The sequence below is a fragment of the Myotis davidii genome, unplaced genomic scaffold (genome assembly GCF_000327345.1).
Source record: "Myotis davidii unplaced genomic scaffold, ASM32734v1 scaffold247, whole genome shotgun sequence".
Taxonomy (NCBI): Eukaryota; Metazoa; Chordata; class Mammalia; order Chiroptera; family Vespertilionidae; genus Myotis; species Myotis davidii.
In genome coordinates this window covers 304,948-322,793 of record NW_006299593.1, presented here as the reverse complement: position 1 = coordinate 322,793, position 17,846 = coordinate 304,948, and the positions used below count along the sequence as shown (strand labels likewise).

The 17,846-nt window shown below is 52.0% G+C and overlaps 2 protein-coding genes across 2 annotated transcripts; both read left to right on the top strand.

Annotated features, from left to right (window-relative positions):
* The first annotated feature begins 1,504 nt into the window (after positions 1-1,504).
* Positions 1,505-4,842, top strand: NOTO (notochord homeobox). Its single transcript, XM_006775338.1, has 3 exons — positions 1,505-1,565; positions 2,306-2,520; positions 4,684-4,842. Exons 1-3 carry the CDS (start codon positions 1,505-1,507, stop codon positions 4,840-4,842), a joined length of 435 nt encoding a protein of 144 aa, XP_006775401.1.
* Positions 4,843-7,510: 2,668 nt separating this feature from the next.
* On the top strand, positions 7,511-17,846 carry SMYD5 (SMYD family member 5). The gene is made up of 13 exons (XM_006775272.2): positions 7,511-7,650; positions 11,273-11,381; positions 12,115-12,254; positions 12,713-12,834; positions 13,176-13,245; positions 13,755-13,859; positions 14,607-14,669; positions 14,889-14,959; positions 15,278-15,384; positions 15,787-15,843; positions 16,725-16,819; positions 17,486-17,556; positions 17,652-17,846. Exons 1-13 carry the CDS (start codon positions 7,555-7,557, stop codon positions 17,794-17,796), a joined length of 1,251 nt encoding a protein of 416 aa, XP_006775335.1. The 5' UTR covers positions 7,511-7,554; the 3' UTR covers positions 17,797-17,846.

Genomic DNA, 17,846 nt, shown 5'->3' with positions numbered 1-17,846 from the left:
GCGCCTGCCCCGCTCCCTGCCTGCCCGCCTACCTGAGCCTGGGGCTCTACCAGCCGTCCCCCCAGCCCCCTGCGCTGGGGCTGCGCGCGGCTCACCTCGGCGGTCTCCAGGGCCTCGGCGTCACAGGTATGAGGTGCCCCGGGGAGCAGGCGGGGTAGGTGGAGCGTGAAGCCCCGACAGTGGCTTGCACAGGTTAGAGGAGAAGTCCCTGAGTTGGGGAACCGCACACGATCGGAGTGGAAAGGGCCCGATGACCCGTGACCTTGCAGTTGAAACCGAGGCCCCGGAGGGCTGGCTGAGAGCAGCCCTGGCGCCAGGCTTCCCCGCAGGCTGCTGAGGTGGGAGCCGTTGTGTGTGAGAGGTGCCGGAGGACCCAAGCGGGGCTCGGAAGGCTACCACGGCCAGCGCTGGGACTGCAGGGGGCTCGGCGTCCTCCACGAGGGATTTGCTCCCTCCCACACCCCCTTTGGACCATGCTTGGTGGCGCAGACTATTCCCCAAAGCAGCCCTTACGGTGACTCCATGGCCCCGTCTTAGCGGGGAGAAGCGGATGCTACAGGTGGTGCAGGTCAGCGGGGAGCCGCTGGGAGCTGGCCATCTCCACGCCCCAGTGCCGCCTCCACTGCTCACGTCTCTGTGAGCTCATCTCCACCCTGAACCTCCCGGAGCCTGCTTTCTTAGAGTGCTTTCAGGGCTCTGGAGGGGTGTCCCTCCCACCCATGTTGGAGAGAAACCCTGGCTTCTGACCCCATCCAAATTCATGCCACTGCCGCCGGAGCCAGGCCCATCGCACCCCGCCACGGTTTCTAACCTCCTCACCCATCTGAGGTCTGAATTGCACGTAACTACTTTACATTAAAGTTGTCCCATTTTCAAGTTCGTTTTTGCGTAGCTATTACATTCACACAGTTCAAATGTCAAAATGTTTACTAATACAGTATCTGATTTCAGGAAGAAAAAAATGTTTACTCAGATGGAGAAATTCCCTCTACCACTTAGTGGCTGACCTTTAAAGACCTAGTGACCCGCATCCCACAAGCAATCCATGACGCCTTTCTTGATTCTTTCAGAAGTACTTTATGCATATTTAATACCTGAACACACACACACACACACACACACACGTTTCCCCCCATACTAGTTTCCCCCCATACTAGACACACTGCTCTGTGCCTTACTTTTTCATATCCACACAGAGCTTCTTTACACCTCGGAGTGTCCATTGTAAGGGTGCACCATACTTTATTTAATCAGACCCTATTAATGTGTCTCACCTCTTGCTATGTTGCTTACACTTACGGTAAGTCTGGTTTGCCCAGTGGTTGGTGTCCTGGGCAGCCATGGTCCTGGCCGCACTCCCTTCACTGGAGCAGTTTGCAGCCCTGGGAGCCTCCCCAAGGCTAATGGAAGCTGAGGGGGTCTTAGCACGGCACTTCCGTTCCTCTGTCTGGAACACTCCCTTCCCAGACAGCCAAATGGTCCACTTTCTCGTTCCTTTCGCGTTATGATTCAGGTACCTGACCCTGGTGGACAAATCTTCACCTCCATTGTCTACATCTCCGCGAGCTGAATAGCACCTGTGTGTGCACTGGGAAAAGCCACCCCTTCCTTCAGGCAGACACAGCACCTTGTCAGGGGGCAACTACTGGCCTGTGGAGAGTGAGCAGAATTTCAGACTCCACTTACCCGCCCAGCTGGGTACCCCTGTGCAGGGCACAAACTGCATATAGTGGCCTTATTCAAATATCACCTCAGTTCCCTTTCTAAAAATGCAAATTATCCTCCCCCCAACATATACACACACTCACTGTCCTTTCCTGCTATTTTCTTCTCACTAGTATTAATCACTGTCTGACATACTCAATATTTTCTTTACCTTTTCTATTGTTATACAGAGATTTTTCTATTTTGTCCTGGAACCATGCCTAATAGACAGACATTCAAAAAGTATTTGTTTGATGAACAAAAAGGGGGAACCCTCGAGGGTCCCTTCTCTGTTCATCCTGTGGGGTCCCTGAGGGAGCCAAGGAAAGGAGTGGAGGGCAAGGAGAGATGAAGGTTCAACAACTTCCCTTAGGGTCAGAAGTTAAGCCACTCGGCTGGAGAATCGTGGAGGCAGGAGTCTCACAACATTGCCCCTTCTGTCTCACTTGTTTTGTTATTTCTGTGCAGTCTCTTCCCACTATGCCCCTTGCTGTGTTACCCAGCCAAGGGCAAGGCCGGGCAGTGGAGCGGTGAGCTTGTTCTCTCCCCTCCAACTTGGGTGGGTAGGTGGGTGTGGCTAACCTCCCCTCCTACTCTTTAGGTTTGGAGCTGATTCACTGCCCAGGCCTCTGGAGTCCCCCAGACTGGGCCCCAAGGGAGGACCTTCAGGACACGGAGAGACCCCAAAAGAGGATTCGAACTATGTTTAACTTGGAGCAGCTGGAAGAGTTGGAGAAGGTGTTTGCAAAACAGCACAATCTAGTAGGAAAGAACAGAGCCCAGCTGGCAGCCCGGCTCAACCTTACAGAGAACCAGGTAGGAACGGAGCCTCCCGTGGGGCCCAGGCTGCACCTGGGGACAGACACTACTCTCTGGAAGGCCCTGGTAGTTGGGATGAAGAAACAAGCTTTCTTCTTCTGTGCCAAGCCGTTGGGGGGAGGCAGGCCTAATTATTGGCATACTCTCTGCCTGACTGAGAAAAATAGCTCCATTTGAAATTACATTATGGAAACATCACATAATATCCTATATAATAAAAGGCTAATATGCAAATTGTCCCTATGGGCGGGAGTTCAATTGACCAGAAGTTAGACATGTATTGACCACCAGGGTGCGGCACAGAACATGGCGGGTGTCGGTGATATGGTGCTAACAGTGGGTGGTACTGGAGGCGCTGCCAGCCCAATGGGCCCCGATGAGAGCAGGACCGTGGTGGGATGGTGGAGCAGGTGAGTGGGCAGCACCAGGCCAAGGTGGGTGTGAAGGAAGGCCGCGGCCGGCAGCCAGCAGCGGCTAGGACCCTACCCCTGCACGAATTTTGTGCACTGGGCCTCTAGTTCATAAATATTAACCTAGAATTTTACATTTTCGTGCTCAATAAGGAGCTGGCAGTGAAATTAAGTAGGTATTCAAATAACTGAATATTAAAAATAATAAACATTCCCTTGACCCCCATACTCCCTTCCAGCTACTGCACCATGTCTCTGCTCTTTTCACAAACTTCTCAAGAGCTGGCTATGTTCCCTGTCCCCATGTCCTCACTTCCCATCTACTCCTTAAGTCTTTCCCATGTGAATTCTTTCCCGTACATTCCTATGAAACTTCTCATCCGGGTCTCTAATGACCTCTGTGTTGCCAAAGTCAACAGATGCGGTCCTTTCTTTTCTTCTTCTTCCACTGCTCAGTACAGCTGGCTGCTCCTTTTCTCATTGAAACACACGCTTCTCCTGGTTTCCAGACACACACTCTCTTGGTTTTCCTCTCAGCTCTCTGCCCACTTCTTTGTTGCCTTTGTAGGCTATTCTTCTCTTTGTGACTTCAAATTTTTCTCCCCAGTGGATCTCATTTATTCTCATGGTTTGAAATACCATCTATAAGCCAATGACTCCTAAAGTTGTGTCTTGACCGCCCCCCTCCCTTTTCTGACTTGTACATCTAACTCCCTTCTTGAGGTCCCCACTTGGATGTCTTATGGAGAGGCATTTAAAATTTAACACGTCTAAACCTCAATTCTTGACGTTTTTCCCCTCCCCAAATCTGTCCCTCTCCCCACATGTGACCCCACCATCCCTCCAGCTGCTCACAATACCTAGTCATTCTAGATTTCCCCTTCTCTCCCACTATCAACTCGTCAGCAAGCCTTGTCACCTCTACTCCAAAATACTGCTGGAATCGCTTCATCTCTCTCCGTTGCCCCAGTCCATATCAGCCCCAGTCCTATCAGCCCCAGCTCTTGCTGGATCACTGCAAGAACCTCCCTGTCATCCCCCTGCATCTCCTTTCATCCATTCTGCACACAGCAGCCAGATGTGCCATGTAAATAAGACTCAACAAGTAAATAGGACTATGTCACATTCCACTTACAAGCCTTCAAGTTGACATTCCTTGCCCCTGACCTTCACAGTCCTGGGTGATCTGGCCCTCACTGACCTCCTCCATTTTCTCTTCCTTTACTTTCTCTTCTCACTTTTGGTTGAGCCAGGGATGCTCTCCTCCTTCCTGGTCCTCAAATGCTCCAAGCTTGGTTCTACCTCAGAGCCTTCCTACAGCTCATACCCTGCCCTGGCCTGCTTTTCTCGGTCCCCACCAGGCTGGCCTCTTATCCACTGAGTCTCAGGGACTCTCAAACCCCTGTTTTACCCCCACTTGCATTTATCTATGTGTTTGTTTTCATGCTTGTTATTAGTCTCTCTCTCTACTAGACTGTGGGCTTCATGGGGGCAGGGACCATGCCTCTGTTGCTCACCACTGTATCACCGTCACCTGGAGTAGTGCCTAGTACGTAATAGAAGCTCAAAAAATACTTGTTGGATGAACGATGAATGAATGGCAACTGGAATTAAGGAAAGGATGTGCGGGGGGCAATGCTTCTCTTAAATGGAAGAGCCAGTTTTGAGTGGAGTGGGTACTGTGGGAATGGGGGGAGTCATGGGAATGGCTAGTCACACTCTGATCTTTGCCCACTGCCTCCAATTATAGGTGAGGGTCTGGTTCCAGAACCGCAGGGTCAAGTATCAGAAGCAGCAAAGGCTGAAACCACCAGCTGTGTCGGCCATGGCTGCCTCCCCAGACGAGCCCTCCAGCAGCTCTGACGCCATCATCCAGAGAGCAGACACAGAGTCAGGAGGGGACAGCTGAGGATTGGGATGAAGGCTCAACCCAGGCTGCGGGCTAGCTCTTCCTGGGGACACGCCCTGGACCGATCTGCTCTACATATTGACAAAGAGTCTCATCGGGGTCAACGGGCACCAGGGAAATCTGAACCGTTGAGAACGTTTCCATATTGACTCCTGGGAGCTGCAATCATGTAATGGTCAGCAGCACAGACTTTGACCTTCAGCTATGTCCTTGGCCACGTTACTGAACTTCTGAGCCTTTTTTCTTCACCTGTATCATGGGTGTGTTGCTAGCTTAGAGCTCCCAGGGCTAAGATGATGTCTGTAAAGCACTTACAGTGTGCCAGGCCCAGTGCTAAGTGTGTGGCAACTGTCAAGGCTTATAGACCCCTTCACCTGGGGGAGTGCTGCCTGTACCAGCCCTGGCTTCCCCAGGGACTAATCTCTTCCTGGCCTGGTTGTGGAGCAGAGAGAGGCTCCTTGAATCTATGTCTGGGCATAGAAGACTCTTCCCCGACAGAAATGGTAGAGTTGACAGCAAAAGAAAGAGGGAAAGGTAGGCTATTTAGTCCACTTCCCCTCACAAGGTTCCCCAGAGCTTTCTTGTTTTGTCTGAACTGTTATAACTCTCAGAAGGGACTCAGGCCCAGGTGCCTCCTTGAAGCAGACATGCTACCCTGACCGCCATCTTTCCCTCTAGCTTCCCTTCCTAACCCCCCCCCCCCCCCCCGCATCTTTATATAGAGTAATTTGACTCTGCCTCTGCCAAGGCTGGCATTTTATCATAAAACTCTGCTGTTTTTTCATAAAACAGTGATTATTTTACCCTTCTTCACTACCCTGACTTTTCTTCTCCGGAATCTGCTTGGTTTGTCTCTAAGAAGCCGAACTGATAGCCTACCTCAGGGAAGACAGTCACAAGCATTTTCAGAGTAGATTTCTCTCAGGCTCCACATTCCTGGGTGGTGCGCTGTGGTGGGACTATTTCTTTAGAGCAGCGGTTCTCAACCTGTGGGTCGCGACCCATTTGGGGGTCGAACGACCCTTTCACAGGGGTCGCCGCCTAAGACCATCGGAAAACACATATATAACACTGCTATGTTTTTGTGATAAATCACTGTGCTTTAATTATGTTCAGTTTATAACAATGAAAATACATCCTGCATATCAGGATGTATGAAGTAGCAACGAAAATAATTTTATGCTTGGGGGTCACCACAACATGAGGAACTGTACTAAAGGGTCGCGGCATGAGGAAGGTTGAGAACCACTGCTTTAGAATGTGGAGGTGAGCTGGTGGAAGGAGGCCTGCCCTGCCACCTGGTGGTGGAAGAGGGCACCGTCCCTGCTGCTCTAGTTTTCTGAGAGAGGAAAGGCAGGCAGTAGAGTCAGCCTTGGAAAACCACCTGCTTCCCAAAGCAGTGGACCATCCTCTCCTGGACACCAGCTGTAGGCGTGAGGGAGGCCAGGGTCCAGCTCCAAGAACCCTTCTCTGTACCCATCTTCAGGGAAATCCTTCCTAATGCAGGACCCAAAGGCAACTCCATTAATCAAAGAACCCAGCTGAATCTTTTCTGCCTCTTTCAGGAACAACTGGCTCACTATTTTTTTTTTTAAATCAACAGTTACCTTTTCAGCAGTTACTGGGCTCTACTCAATCCCCAAATGTCGCCATGGGACCACGGCAGAAGCAGACACGGGTCCCTTTTCAAGAGTACAGAATCAGTTGGAAGACAAGGAAACAGGGCATGGTGGTCAGGCCTGGCTGTGGGGACCCATGACTTATAGATCAGTGGTTGCAGCTTCCTGGGGTCCTGAATGGGAAAACAGCCCCTCTCTGGTTGTCAGGACAATGTGCATATGTATACTCACTTGCATATAATTTTAGGGGATCTCAGATGTGACATCCACCATGGATCCTACTCCACCCCGCCCCTTGTCCCCGGCTGCAAAGTCCCTAAGCCGCTGAAGAGTCTGAGACAGGAATAAGTCCAACTTGATCATTGGTAGGACTGTCTGTCCCGCTGCCAGAGGGCCCACGGAGAAGGGAAATATTGTGCCAGACTTTGCGGAGTAAGCTAGTCTTTCCCTTCAGGTTGAGGGTTAGAGAGGATAGGAGTAACTCTGCCCACTGCTGTCCTACCCCGCGGCTGGGTCCAAAGACTGCTTTAGTCAAGACGCGCCAGTGAATGGACAGAGACAACAGACACACAAACATGAACTCAGACACAGATGCACACAACAAAACTATACAGCACACCAGCTCTGATACAGGCCCATCCGGGCCACGAAGACAGAGACAGATGCAAAACTGCACAAATGTAAAAGCACAAAGGCACAGGCCCAGCTGGAGTGGCTCAGTGGTTGAGCATCTACCTACGAACCAGGAGGTCGGGGTTCCATTCCGGTCAGGGCACATGCAGGGATTGCAGGCTCGATCCCCAGTGTGGGGTGTGCAGGAGGCAGCCGATCAGTGATTCCCATCATTGATGTTTCTATCTCTCTCTTCTTCTCCCTTCCTCTCTGAATTCAATAAAAAACATTCTTTTAAAAAGCACAAAGGCAGGCCCAGCTCCACCCAGTCCACACACCAGTGGATCTAAACATAGATCACACGGACCCAAATTCGGATTCCCGCGTGGGTCAACCCCAGCAGCCAAACCGGAGGCGGGGCCAGTGGGGGCGGGGCCTCCCGGGCCCGGGTCAAGGGTCAGGAGGAGGAGGCGCGCCCAAGATGGCGGCCTCCATGTGCGACGTGTTCTCCTTCTGCATGGGCGTGGCGGGCCGGGCCCGGGTCTCCGTGGAAGTACGCTTCGTGAGCAGCTCCAAGGTGAGGCCGGAGAAGACCCCCACCCCATCCGGCCTTGGGAACAGCCTCGTGGGATCCTGGCGGCTCACAGCCGGAGGGTGGGGGTGCTCGGTCTGTCCCCGCGCACAGGCTTCGGGGCGGTCACGCGCTGTGTCGGGGTTCCCGACCCAGGCCGCGGATCGGTGCTACTGGGCCCCGGGCGCCGTGGGCGGGGATGTGTGAGCCGAGGGGACGGAGATGAAAAAACGGGGGTCCTCGGGAACTTTCTGGAGGGGTTTGGGGTGAGGACGGGCCTGGGAGCGCTTGGACCGGAATCTGCAGCCCCTGGGAGCATTTGGAGGGGTGGAGCAGGAGAGTGAGGTGATTTTTTCACTTTTGTTCTTGCTTTTTTCAAAGTTCGTCGTAAGAAATGTGAACTTGCATGTAAAGAAAGAAGGGGGGAAAAATCACCGGCAATCCTAGTCTTGTGCAGATATGTGTCTAAGGTCACATTTTTAAAAACGGCTTTTTGATGCAGCAGTAAATCGTACCGTCTCCTAAACCTATTTCTGAATATTCGTTTTTATGAGCTAAATAATCGTTTTAGTTGATTTCACGGGAGGGCGGCATGTCCTCAGCCAAACCCTATCTATAGGCCCTTGCGCTCCATCTGATTTTTCCCCGGAGGTCAAAGACCGGGCAGCTCATTTCCCAGCACACGTCCTTTTGTTCTCTCCAGCACTGAGGATTTCCTCTGAGTTATCGTGGCCGATTGATACGTGCAAAATGGTACTGCTTTGTTCTCATTGGCATTTCTTTGTTTACTAGAGGTTGAATCATTTATCCTGTGGAGGGGCTGTCTGTATCCTTAGCCTTTGCCCATGTCAGAGGCCCAACCCAATTCCATTGCCCCTTTTCCGCCCAGGGGACAGGGAGCATTCCTCCCCGTGCATGGCACTCCACTCCCTTGCATCCTGGGAGCTGCTCACACCTCCATCTCCCCCCAGGACCCCTAGTGTTGATTGGCTTGCACTTGGATGGTGTCTCATTCAGGCACTCCTGGCATGCAGAAATTTTCACCTTTACCATCACTTAGCCCCCCATCTCTCAGCCCCCTTCTTTCTTCACTTCTTCCCTCTCACTTCATTACTAGGCCAGCCACTCTCCTTGCCGAATTGTCCTGTCAAAACCCCAGCTCTGGAAGCATGAGCTGGCTGCCCTCCCCATGACTACACCCGATCTGCTGCTGGAGAAAAGCATACACCTACCCAGACTTAGTGACAAGATAGTAGGCTCTTTGCATCTACAGCCATCAAATGAGATTGGTTTATGATTTTATATTGTGTAATTTCCCCAGTTACCACATCAGTTTTGTTTTGTTTTTGAGTAAAATGGAGAAGCTTTACACTACTGTATAGTTTAAATAGCATGAGAATTATTCTTTGGTCTGACAGAGCTGGCTCATAAAACCATATAGATTAGGAGCCTCACATGGGATAGTTTTGATCACTGTATTGCTTCTATGGATATTGGCAAGAATGCTTTCTTAAAAATTTACCAACTCTTATGCCAGGGACGTGACTAATCACAACAGAAACCTGATCAAATGCAGTGATGCCAACCAGAATGCCATACTGGTCCATATCCGCCAGAAAACAGCACTGCTTTTTAGTCTGTCGAGGCTTTCTTACTTTTTTAAAATATATTTTTATTGATTTCAGAGGGAGAGAGAGATAGAAACATCAATGATGAGAGAGAATCATTGATCGGCTCCTCCTGCATGCCCCCTGTTGGGGATTGAGCCTGCAACCCGGGCATGTGCCCTTGACTGAAATCGAACCCGGGACCCTTCAGTCCGCAGGCTGTTGCTCTGTCCACTGAGCCAAACCAGCTAGGGTGAGGCTTTCTTACTTTTGAATTAAGTTTTGGCAATTTATATTTTTTAATAAAATCATCTATTTAATAAAGATTTTAAAAATTTAGTGCAGTCTTAGAGTTTTGTACATTTTTTTTATTTACCAAATTGGAAATATATTTGCATACTTTGTGCCCTTTCTTTTCAGGTTCAGTTCTCTCCAAGCTTCTTGGAAACATGAATTAGAGCTGTTTTCTTGAAACACTTTCACATGTTTGGGGGAATGTGTGGTTTTATAGAGGAACAGTTCTGCTTTTCACTTTGTTTTGATTACTAGATATTGTCTACATTTTGGTCCTCAAGAAAGAGATCAATATTTATCTAATACTGAGATTTGAGACTGTCAGAGATAACATTCACATCTTTGTGTCCCGTAGCAGAAGGCCAAATTTCATTTTGGGAGATTGGGTCCCAGGGGCCCAAGGTACAGGGTGGGGCTTTCAGGAAGACAGCCAAAGTGCATCCACGGCTTTGCCCAGTAGTTTTGCTCCAGCGGCCCACTCTCCTGTGAGAGCTCCCAGAGCTGTTCAGAGGGTTGAGCTTTGTGGCTCATGGGTTTTGCAGGGCCTGTTCTGGTCTGCACTTCCTGCTGCTTTGACTTGGGGAGGTGTCCCTGTCTAGCCAGAGCTCCAATGCTAGAAGACAGGGTGCTACCCGTGAGGCCACATGACAGGACATTTAACTGCTGTGCTGATCATATTTCTCTCTCCCTTTTGTGACAATTCAGTGTTTGCAAGGCACTTCTCTGAGTGAACGGTGAAGTAAATGCCTCAGGGGGCCAGTAACTTCCCTGGGTTCTAAAGCTGTCTCCTGAATCCCTTTGCACTCTGAGAGATGCAATTCAGCGATTGTCTTCTCATCCTTCGTCTTTTTCCCGATGTGTATGATGCTTTAGACAACGTACTACTTCTCAAACTCTGACGTGCACATGAACCACCTGGGCATCTTGTTAAAGTCATTCTGATTCAGCAGGCCTGGGGTGGGGCCGGACATTCTGCATTTCTGACGGTCTCCTAGCTGATGCCCAGGCTGCCAGTCCATCCCCTCACTTTGAGTAGTAAGGAGCTAGAGCTAATGGGGTGCGTGGCCTGTGCTATATCCTGGGAAATACCTGTTCGATATTATTAAATACTCGTTTTTCATGTGGGAAACATGCAAAGAAGTGAAGCAATTAGCTCAAAAGTTCAAGCAAATAAGCATTAGGATTAGTGCTACGATTAGTCATTCTTTTCAGAGTAACCTCTGAGAAGTTGTTGAGTGCCAGGTACTATGCCAGGTGCTGTGAGTATTCGTCCAACCAGGGAAATAGGGTACATTCTCCCCCAAACTGGGCCTCCCTCTCCCATGGTGTAGGATTTCTGTGCAACCATTAATAGTAGCATCACTGCCCGGATCCTGGAGGAGCATGTGGGTGACTCAGAGAAGCCTGCCCTGCTGTTACCAGCTCCTGGTACAGGAGGCCCCAGCCTGCTATGAGCTCTGGCCCTCCTTTGGCCATTCTAAAAATTCCCCCATGGGTATTCTGGGGTGGCTGACATCCCGGGCCCTCTTCTCTGAACAGGCTGAAAGAAGTGTGACTGAAAGTAGGTCAGAGCGGAGGCAGTAATGGGGTGCTGACCATGCTCCGTGAACCCTCCTGCCTCTGCTAAGAGGTAGCATGTGGGGGTGAGGCGGGGTGGCCCTCCAGGAGCCTTGGAACTGTCCTCTGCCTCTTCTAACGGCCATCCTGCTCCTTCTCTGCCCTCTCAGGGAAAGGGGCTTTTTGCCACACAGCTGATCCGGAAGGGGGAGACCATCTTTGTAGAACGGCCCCTGGTGGCTGCACAGTTTCTCTGGAATGCACTTTATCGCTACCGAGGTGAGCACATCCCATGCCTCATGGCTGCTGGCCCAGCTGCCTCTGCATGGAGAGAGCTGCATACTCCCTACTGGTGGGTGTCCCTGGGATGTGAGGAGGAAAGGCTGTCTTCCCTTGGAGAACTGCCCGAGAACACTGTCTCCTCTCAGGCTGTTAGGGGCTGTGAGCCTGTAGGAAAGAGGCTTTTCCGAAGTGCTCCCTGGGGGAGGGCTGTCACTCGGGTGGAACTCAGAGTCCACCCTAATAATATAAGGGACTGGATGTCATGCTGAAGGGCTCCGTGCCAAAGTGGAGCCTTCTGCCCAGAGGCCACATGCCCCTTGGTGAAAAAGGCTGCATTAAGGGTCAGAAACCAGCCACATGCTTCCCCCCACTCTTGTCTTAGGCCAGAGATAAACTGTGGAAGGAGGGTCACTTTTTTCCAAAATGTGGGGAAAGCCCAGTCTGGGAGAAGCGATGGGAGCCCCACAGACTGAGTCCCATTGAGAAGCAGGGTGCCTGTGACAGGCAGGGTGGGGACTCCAGAGAGGAAAGAGGTTAGTTAATCCTCTACTTTTGAATGCATATGAAATCCATTCCTTCATTTCATTCTTGAACGTATTCATTTCCTCACTTTCTAAACATTGTGAGCGTCCACTCTGTGCCCGGCACTGTTCTAGCCCTGGGATACTGCTGTGAAAATGACAAATGTGGACCCTGCTCTCGAGACACTGTCGTGTCTGTCTCTCCTCAGCCTGTGACCACTGCCTGCGGGCACTGGAGAAGGCAGAGGAGAATGCCCGGAGGCTGACGGGGAGACCCGGCCAGGTGCTGCCTCACCCTGAGCTGTGCACTGTGCGCAAGGACCTCCACCAGAACTGTCCCCACTGCCAGGTGAGTGTCCTTGGGGAGGGTACCGGGAAGGGACTTTTGAAAGAGACCTTAGCTGAAGTCCTCTTTGGGGAGTCAGCAGCGAAGACGGACCTGGTCATAGCCCTTGAGAACCACAGTGTAGGATAAGACATTGAAAGGCTCAGCTACTGTTGCAGTTTCATCCTCTTGTTCCAGTCCCATTGTCTAAATAGGCTGGATGGGAGCTTGTCCTCTTCCTAAGATCCTGGGGGGCTCTCCCCTCTACCTGCTAAGCTCTCCTTGTTTCCATGGTTTTCCAAGCCTGGGTTAGTAGGGGATCCCTCATGTGCCCCCAGAGTGCTGTATGCTTTCTCGTGTCACAGTACCCTGGGCCACTGCTCAGGGGCTGTTTGTGGAAGGAATGCAGGTAGAGGAGGTGAGTAGCACCTGGGACATCTGTGCCTCACCAGCCTGAAGTGCTGACCTCCACGCTCCCACAGGTGATGTACTGCAGTGCAGAATGTCGGCTGGCAGCTGCTGAGCAATACCATCGGGTCCTGTGCCCAGGCCCCTCCCAGGATGACCCCCTGCATCCTCTCAATAAGCTGCAGGAGGCATGGAGGTAGGTGGCATTTCATCTCTTCTTTCCTTTACCCCTCCCTCTCCTGCCTCCCTGCCTGGGCTCAACAGATGCAGCCATTTTTCTTAAGTTACCATCTCCCAGAATTCCCCCACCCCATTCTTACGGAGGTCACATTACCCAGCCCCTGCCTTTTGTTTGAGCTGCCAGTCCCACCATCCTCAACATTTTACACTTTCCCATTAAGCCTATAGGAATGTAAAGTCCTGTCCAGGCCCTTGCCGATGACTGTCTCTCTCCAGTCTGTAGCAGTCGGACTGGACGTCCTTGAAATCCGCTACTTGGAGGGAATTCCTGAGCTAAACCTTTTTCTTTCTCCCCAGGAGTGTTCACTACCCCCCTGAGACTGCTAGCATCATGCTGATGGCCCGGATGGTGGCCACAGTGAAGCAGGTGAGCCCACCTGACCCTTGCAGGGAAGCGGAAAAGGCTTCATTCAACCCTCGGCCTCAGTCTCCTGCTGGGATGCAGTGCTCCTCTGGGCTTTCTAAGGGAACTGCTTCCCACGGAAACCTTAGGGGTTGATAACCATACACCTGCAGGGGGAGTGGGCACTCATCTGGCCTATAATCTTTCACCTCTGAGAGGACATTCTTGTGCAGCAGCAATTCATGCATTGGGTTTGTAAGCACCACTTTTTTAGGATTGAGAGAAGCCATGCTAACCCCTCCTATTACTATTGTTGCTCAAGTGTTAAATTGGCTAGATTGGCCCCAGCTTGGGGAGATAGCCGGGGATATACAGGGTTGGAAGGAAGTCCCAGATCAAGGGAAGGGTCTACCTAGAAGCTCAGGTGTGATGCAGGGGCAACAGTGGCAGTAAGGATGTGGTGTCTGAGTCCATGTGTGCACACGCATGCATAGGGGTGTGTGAATGTGACCTGAAACATCTGTTCACTGCAGGCTAAAGATAAGGATCGCTGGATCAGGCTCTTCTCCCAGTTCTGTAATAAAACAGCCAATGAGGAGGAAGAAATTGTCCACAAACTCTTGGGGGACAAATTCAAGGTTGGTCTTTTCCCATGACCCCTCCACCCCAATAGCCTGGAATATTCTGTGGCTTCCTGAGGGAGCTCCACATTTGGTCCCTTCCTAGTGAAAAATCTATTCAGAGGACTTAACATTCCTGCCATTATTTAACTTCATGACCTAATGTGGACCCCAAACTGGGAAGTGGGATAATGACAGAGGAAGGAGGGGTGCCCTGATATGATAGGACAGCAGTGGGTGTATCAGGTATAATGAAAGATGGAGGGTTGGAAGTCCACAGGGTCAGGGAACAGTAAGTACCCACTGCCAATCAAAGAATTACAAAATCTGAGGCCAGTGGATTTCCACGCAGGAGCTGCGTGAAGGTGGAGGCAGATGTGTGAAAAGGCATCTGGGGTGGGTCTTCCTGCAGTGAGTTCTGAGGAAAGCGTGGAGGGGGAGAGTCGGGCTGGTCTGGAGGCTAGTTAGGGGTGGCTGGAGGTTGGTGGTGAGAGCTGGTGTTCGAAGCCAGGCTCCCTTGGCCCTGCTGGCAATGAGGGCTGGAAAATAGGGAGGGATTTGGGGCTTGCCATTCTGGTTTGAAGTAGACCAGTGGACTGCCGTGGCTCTTTGCAAATAAGGACTGTGGCCTTCCTTTGCCCCCAGGGAAAGCTCAGTCTACAGAGCTGGCCCTTTTCCTTCCCTCCCAAGGTCGTCTGGGCCCTGCCTGGGTGCTGACGGGAAATCCTCAGGGATGCAAGTCTCTCCCTGTTTTTCCTAAACCAGGGCCAACTGGAACTTCTGCGGAGACTCTTCACAGAGGCCCTTTATGAGGAAGCACTCAGCCAGGTGAGTGTGAGGAGGGTGGGACCAGTGTCTTCCCCAGCCACTCCAGCTCTCTAGGGGCAACTGGGTCGGCATTTTCTACTGGGACAGCCAAGCGACAGCTGACGTGGTCTTCGGGAGTTGGGCTAGGACTGACTCACAGAGACTGCCTGAACATAGGGTTGTTCAGGAAGAAAAACAAGTGGCTGGAACCTGAGTGCTCATCTCTTTTCTCCCCCACAGTGGTTCACTCCAGATGGATTCCGGTCTCTCTTTGCTCTTGTTGGGACCAATGGCCAAGGAATTGGGACCAGGTTAGGAGACACTGTTCCAGATACATTGGACTTGTCCCTTGGGGCCTGGGTGGGAGATGGACCAAGGAAGGTAGCCACAGCTCCCATCAAGACTAGGTGGGACAGGGTGCAGCTCTGTGGCCAGAGTGCTACATTGCACATAGTGATGGGGGGTCAGAAAGACTGAGCTGGTGGAGTCTGCTCCGATTGGGATTCTTGGTCTGTGGGGAAGACGGGGCCCCGACCCTGGAGAAAGGAATGGGTTTAACGTGCCTGGAGGTGGAGAGCCCTGTTAGCTGGGCCTCCTGCTCTCCATCCACCGCTGCCTGGGACCCCCAGCTCCCTGAGCCAGTGGGTCCATGCCTGTGACGCTCTGGAGCTGAAGCCACAGGACCGCGAGGAGCTGGATGCTTTCATTGACCAGCTGTACAAGGACATCGAGGCAGGTGGGTGAAATGGAGACACCACCCCCCACCCTCCACCCCCCACACCTGTGGTCAAATAGTGGACACAGTTTTCCCCAGGGACCTCTGAGTTGATGGGGGACAGAATCCTGTGTGCCTGTGGGAAGCTTCAGATCTGTCCGAGGGACAGTCCGATGAGAAATGGGCCTGAGATCTGTGCAAGGCTCGATGCTGGGGGTGGGGGAGTGCTGGACAAATAGAGCGCTATCATTTACAGAAAAGCAAGGCTCATGCCTCAGAGATGTAAGTTCAGGTGAAATGGTCGGGATCAGCTCATTCGTGTGGTAGGGTGGCAGGACGGTGAGGCAGTGCCTTTCCTTATAAACCTAGTTTCCTTTTCTCTATAAAATGGGTAGAATAACACCTGCATATTACTTCTTACAGCAACTGGCGAGTTCCTTAACTGTGAAGGATCAGGCCTCTTTGTGCTTCAGAGCTGCTGTGAGTCCTGACATGGAGGCGCAGTGCCCTCGTAGTCACAGTTCATCTCTTTTGTTTCGCTCCTTCTAGGCTGATGGGGTTGAGTCTGGGAGTGGGGTTAGATCTGAGCTTCCCTTGGAGATTCCTCTGGTCCTTTTTGGTCCATCAGTTTTTCATTCATTCATTCATTGGACTGCTGGTGCCTTAATATATGTTTATATATAAAAACTCCCAGTGGGTCAGGCCCTGTGCTCCGCAGGGCACTGAGCTCTGATTTTCTCAAGGGAAGCATGAGCTGTGCACCACCACTGCCTGCGAAATTTGGCAGGGACGTGTGGTGAGCGCCTGGGAGCCCTCAGGAGCTGGGGAGGAGGGAACTCAGGCTAGCAGGCAGTCCCCACCTGCTGGGAAGGGGTAGTGCGCTCAGACTATTGTCTGTTCTAGCTCCCAGCCTCCCATCCTCTAGTTTCCCCACTGAAAATCCTCTTCCCAGGTTCCAGAGCCACTCTGTCCTCCCAAACCAGGCTCTCAGAGGGCTGGGCTCACCTGTTACCAGATGACCAGCAGCAGACAGGACTGAGTTAGTGGTCTGGCACAGGCAGCCCTTTCAAAGCCCTGTCCCTCTTTTGTGAGACACTGGGAACACAACTGAGAGTCAAGGTGGCCAGTGAAGAGGGCCGACATAGAGGTGGGGGAGGGAGCGATGTGGGATACACTTGTGCCTCAATGGTCTCAGGAAAGAGCACTGGACAGGGAGTCAGAAACCTGAGTTCCAGGATCTGCACAGCCCTAGATAGATCCCATCCTTCCAGAAAACAAGGAAGGATGGGACCTAGTGCTCTGCAGAGTTGAGGCTGTTTTTATTAGTCAGCAGTTCTCATTACCTGCCTCTCATGACCCAGGCAACCACAGCTGTGTCCCCAATGCAGAGACCTCCTTCCCAGAAAACAACTTCCTTTTGCATGTCACCGCCCTGGAGGATATTAAGCCAGGAGAGGTGAGGGGGCCGGGAGCTGCGGGGAGCATGGGGGGTGGCAGTGGGCCTTGCAAGTTCTCTAGAGATTGAGAGCGGCAGTGGCTAGGGCCTTAAGTTCCGGCTGTTGAGTGAACCCCCCACATCCCAGGGCATGAGTCTTTTTGCCCCTAAATATGCCCTAACCCCACCTCTTAAAAAATTACTCCAGAAAGCCTCAGAGCAGTGTTTGAGAAACAGCCGTGTGCCAGGTTCTTGTCCCCAGCTACCTTGTGACGAAGGACTGCAACATCTAAGAAAGCAGGAGATGGCTCTGTGGCTGGGACTATGGGGAGCTAGTGTGGGTTTGGGGTCCTGGTTGTCAGTGCTGCACACAGCCTGGTTGAACCTTCCAGGACAAGTTGCATCTCACCAAGATAACCTCTAAACCTGGCCACTGATCTTGCCCTTAATGCCTTTAAGCCTGGCCTGAGGCCCACTGCAGTCCCCTCTCTCCTCATGTGTAGATTGTTAGAGCCTTGTAGTGACCTGCTTGCTGAGGACAGAGGAATGGATCGGGGCAGCCCACCCCGTCACTGAAGGGCAGCTCAGGCCCTTGGGGATGGAGAAGTTGGAGTAGAGTAGTGACCGGGGAGTCCCTCATCCCATCTAATAGCACAGACTGTCAGACCCCACTTCTCTGCCTTCCAGGAAATCTGTATCAGCTACTTAGACTGCTGCCAGCGGGAGCGCAGCCGCCACAGCCGCCACAAGATCCTCAGGTGCCTCCTGGGGACGAGGTGGGCAGCTGGGCTCAGATCCTCTATCCCAGCGGCTGCCTGACGTTTCACCCTCACCATCCCCCCATCCGCTGCAGGGAGAACTATCTGTTTGTCTGTTCCTGCCCCAAATGCCTGGCAGAAGCTGATGAACCCAACGTGACCTCAGAGGAGGAGGATGAAGAGGAGGAAGAAGGAGAGGCAGAAGATGCAGAGCTGGGGGACGAGATGACCGATGTGTGATGTCACCATGCCTGGAAGGGGCCGTACCCCAGACTCTGCCAGAAAATGGG

What these genes read in the sequence shown, in the direction of transcription:
- NOTO (XM_006775338.1), top strand. Translation starts at nt 1,505, where the DNA reads ATGATTCAGGTACCTGACCCTGGTGGACAAATCTTCACCTCCATTGTC. An exon ending in CATTGTCTACATCTCCGCGA is followed by an intron (nt 1,566 to 2,305) that starts GCTGAATAGCAC and finishes CCTACTCTTTAG; the next exon opens with GTTTGGAGCTGATTCACTGC. An exon ending in TCAACCTTACAGAGAACCAG is followed by an intron (nt 2,521 to 4,683) that starts GTAGGAACGGAG and finishes CTCCAATTATAG; the next exon opens with GTGAGGGTCTGGTTCCAGAA.
- SMYD5 (XM_006775272.2), top strand. Translation starts at nt 7,555, where the DNA reads ATGGCGGCCTCCATGTGCGACGTGTTCTCCTTCTGCATGGGCGTGGCG. An exon ending in GTACAAGGACATCGAGGCAG is followed by an intron (nt 15,385 to 15,786) that starts GTGGGTGAAATG and finishes TACTTCTTACAG; the next exon opens with CAACTGGCGAGTTCCTTAAC. An exon ending in AGCCGCCACAAGATCCTCAG is followed by an intron (nt 17,557 to 17,651) that starts GTGCCTCCTGGG and finishes CATCCGCTGCAG; the next exon opens with GGAGAACTATCTGTTTGTCT.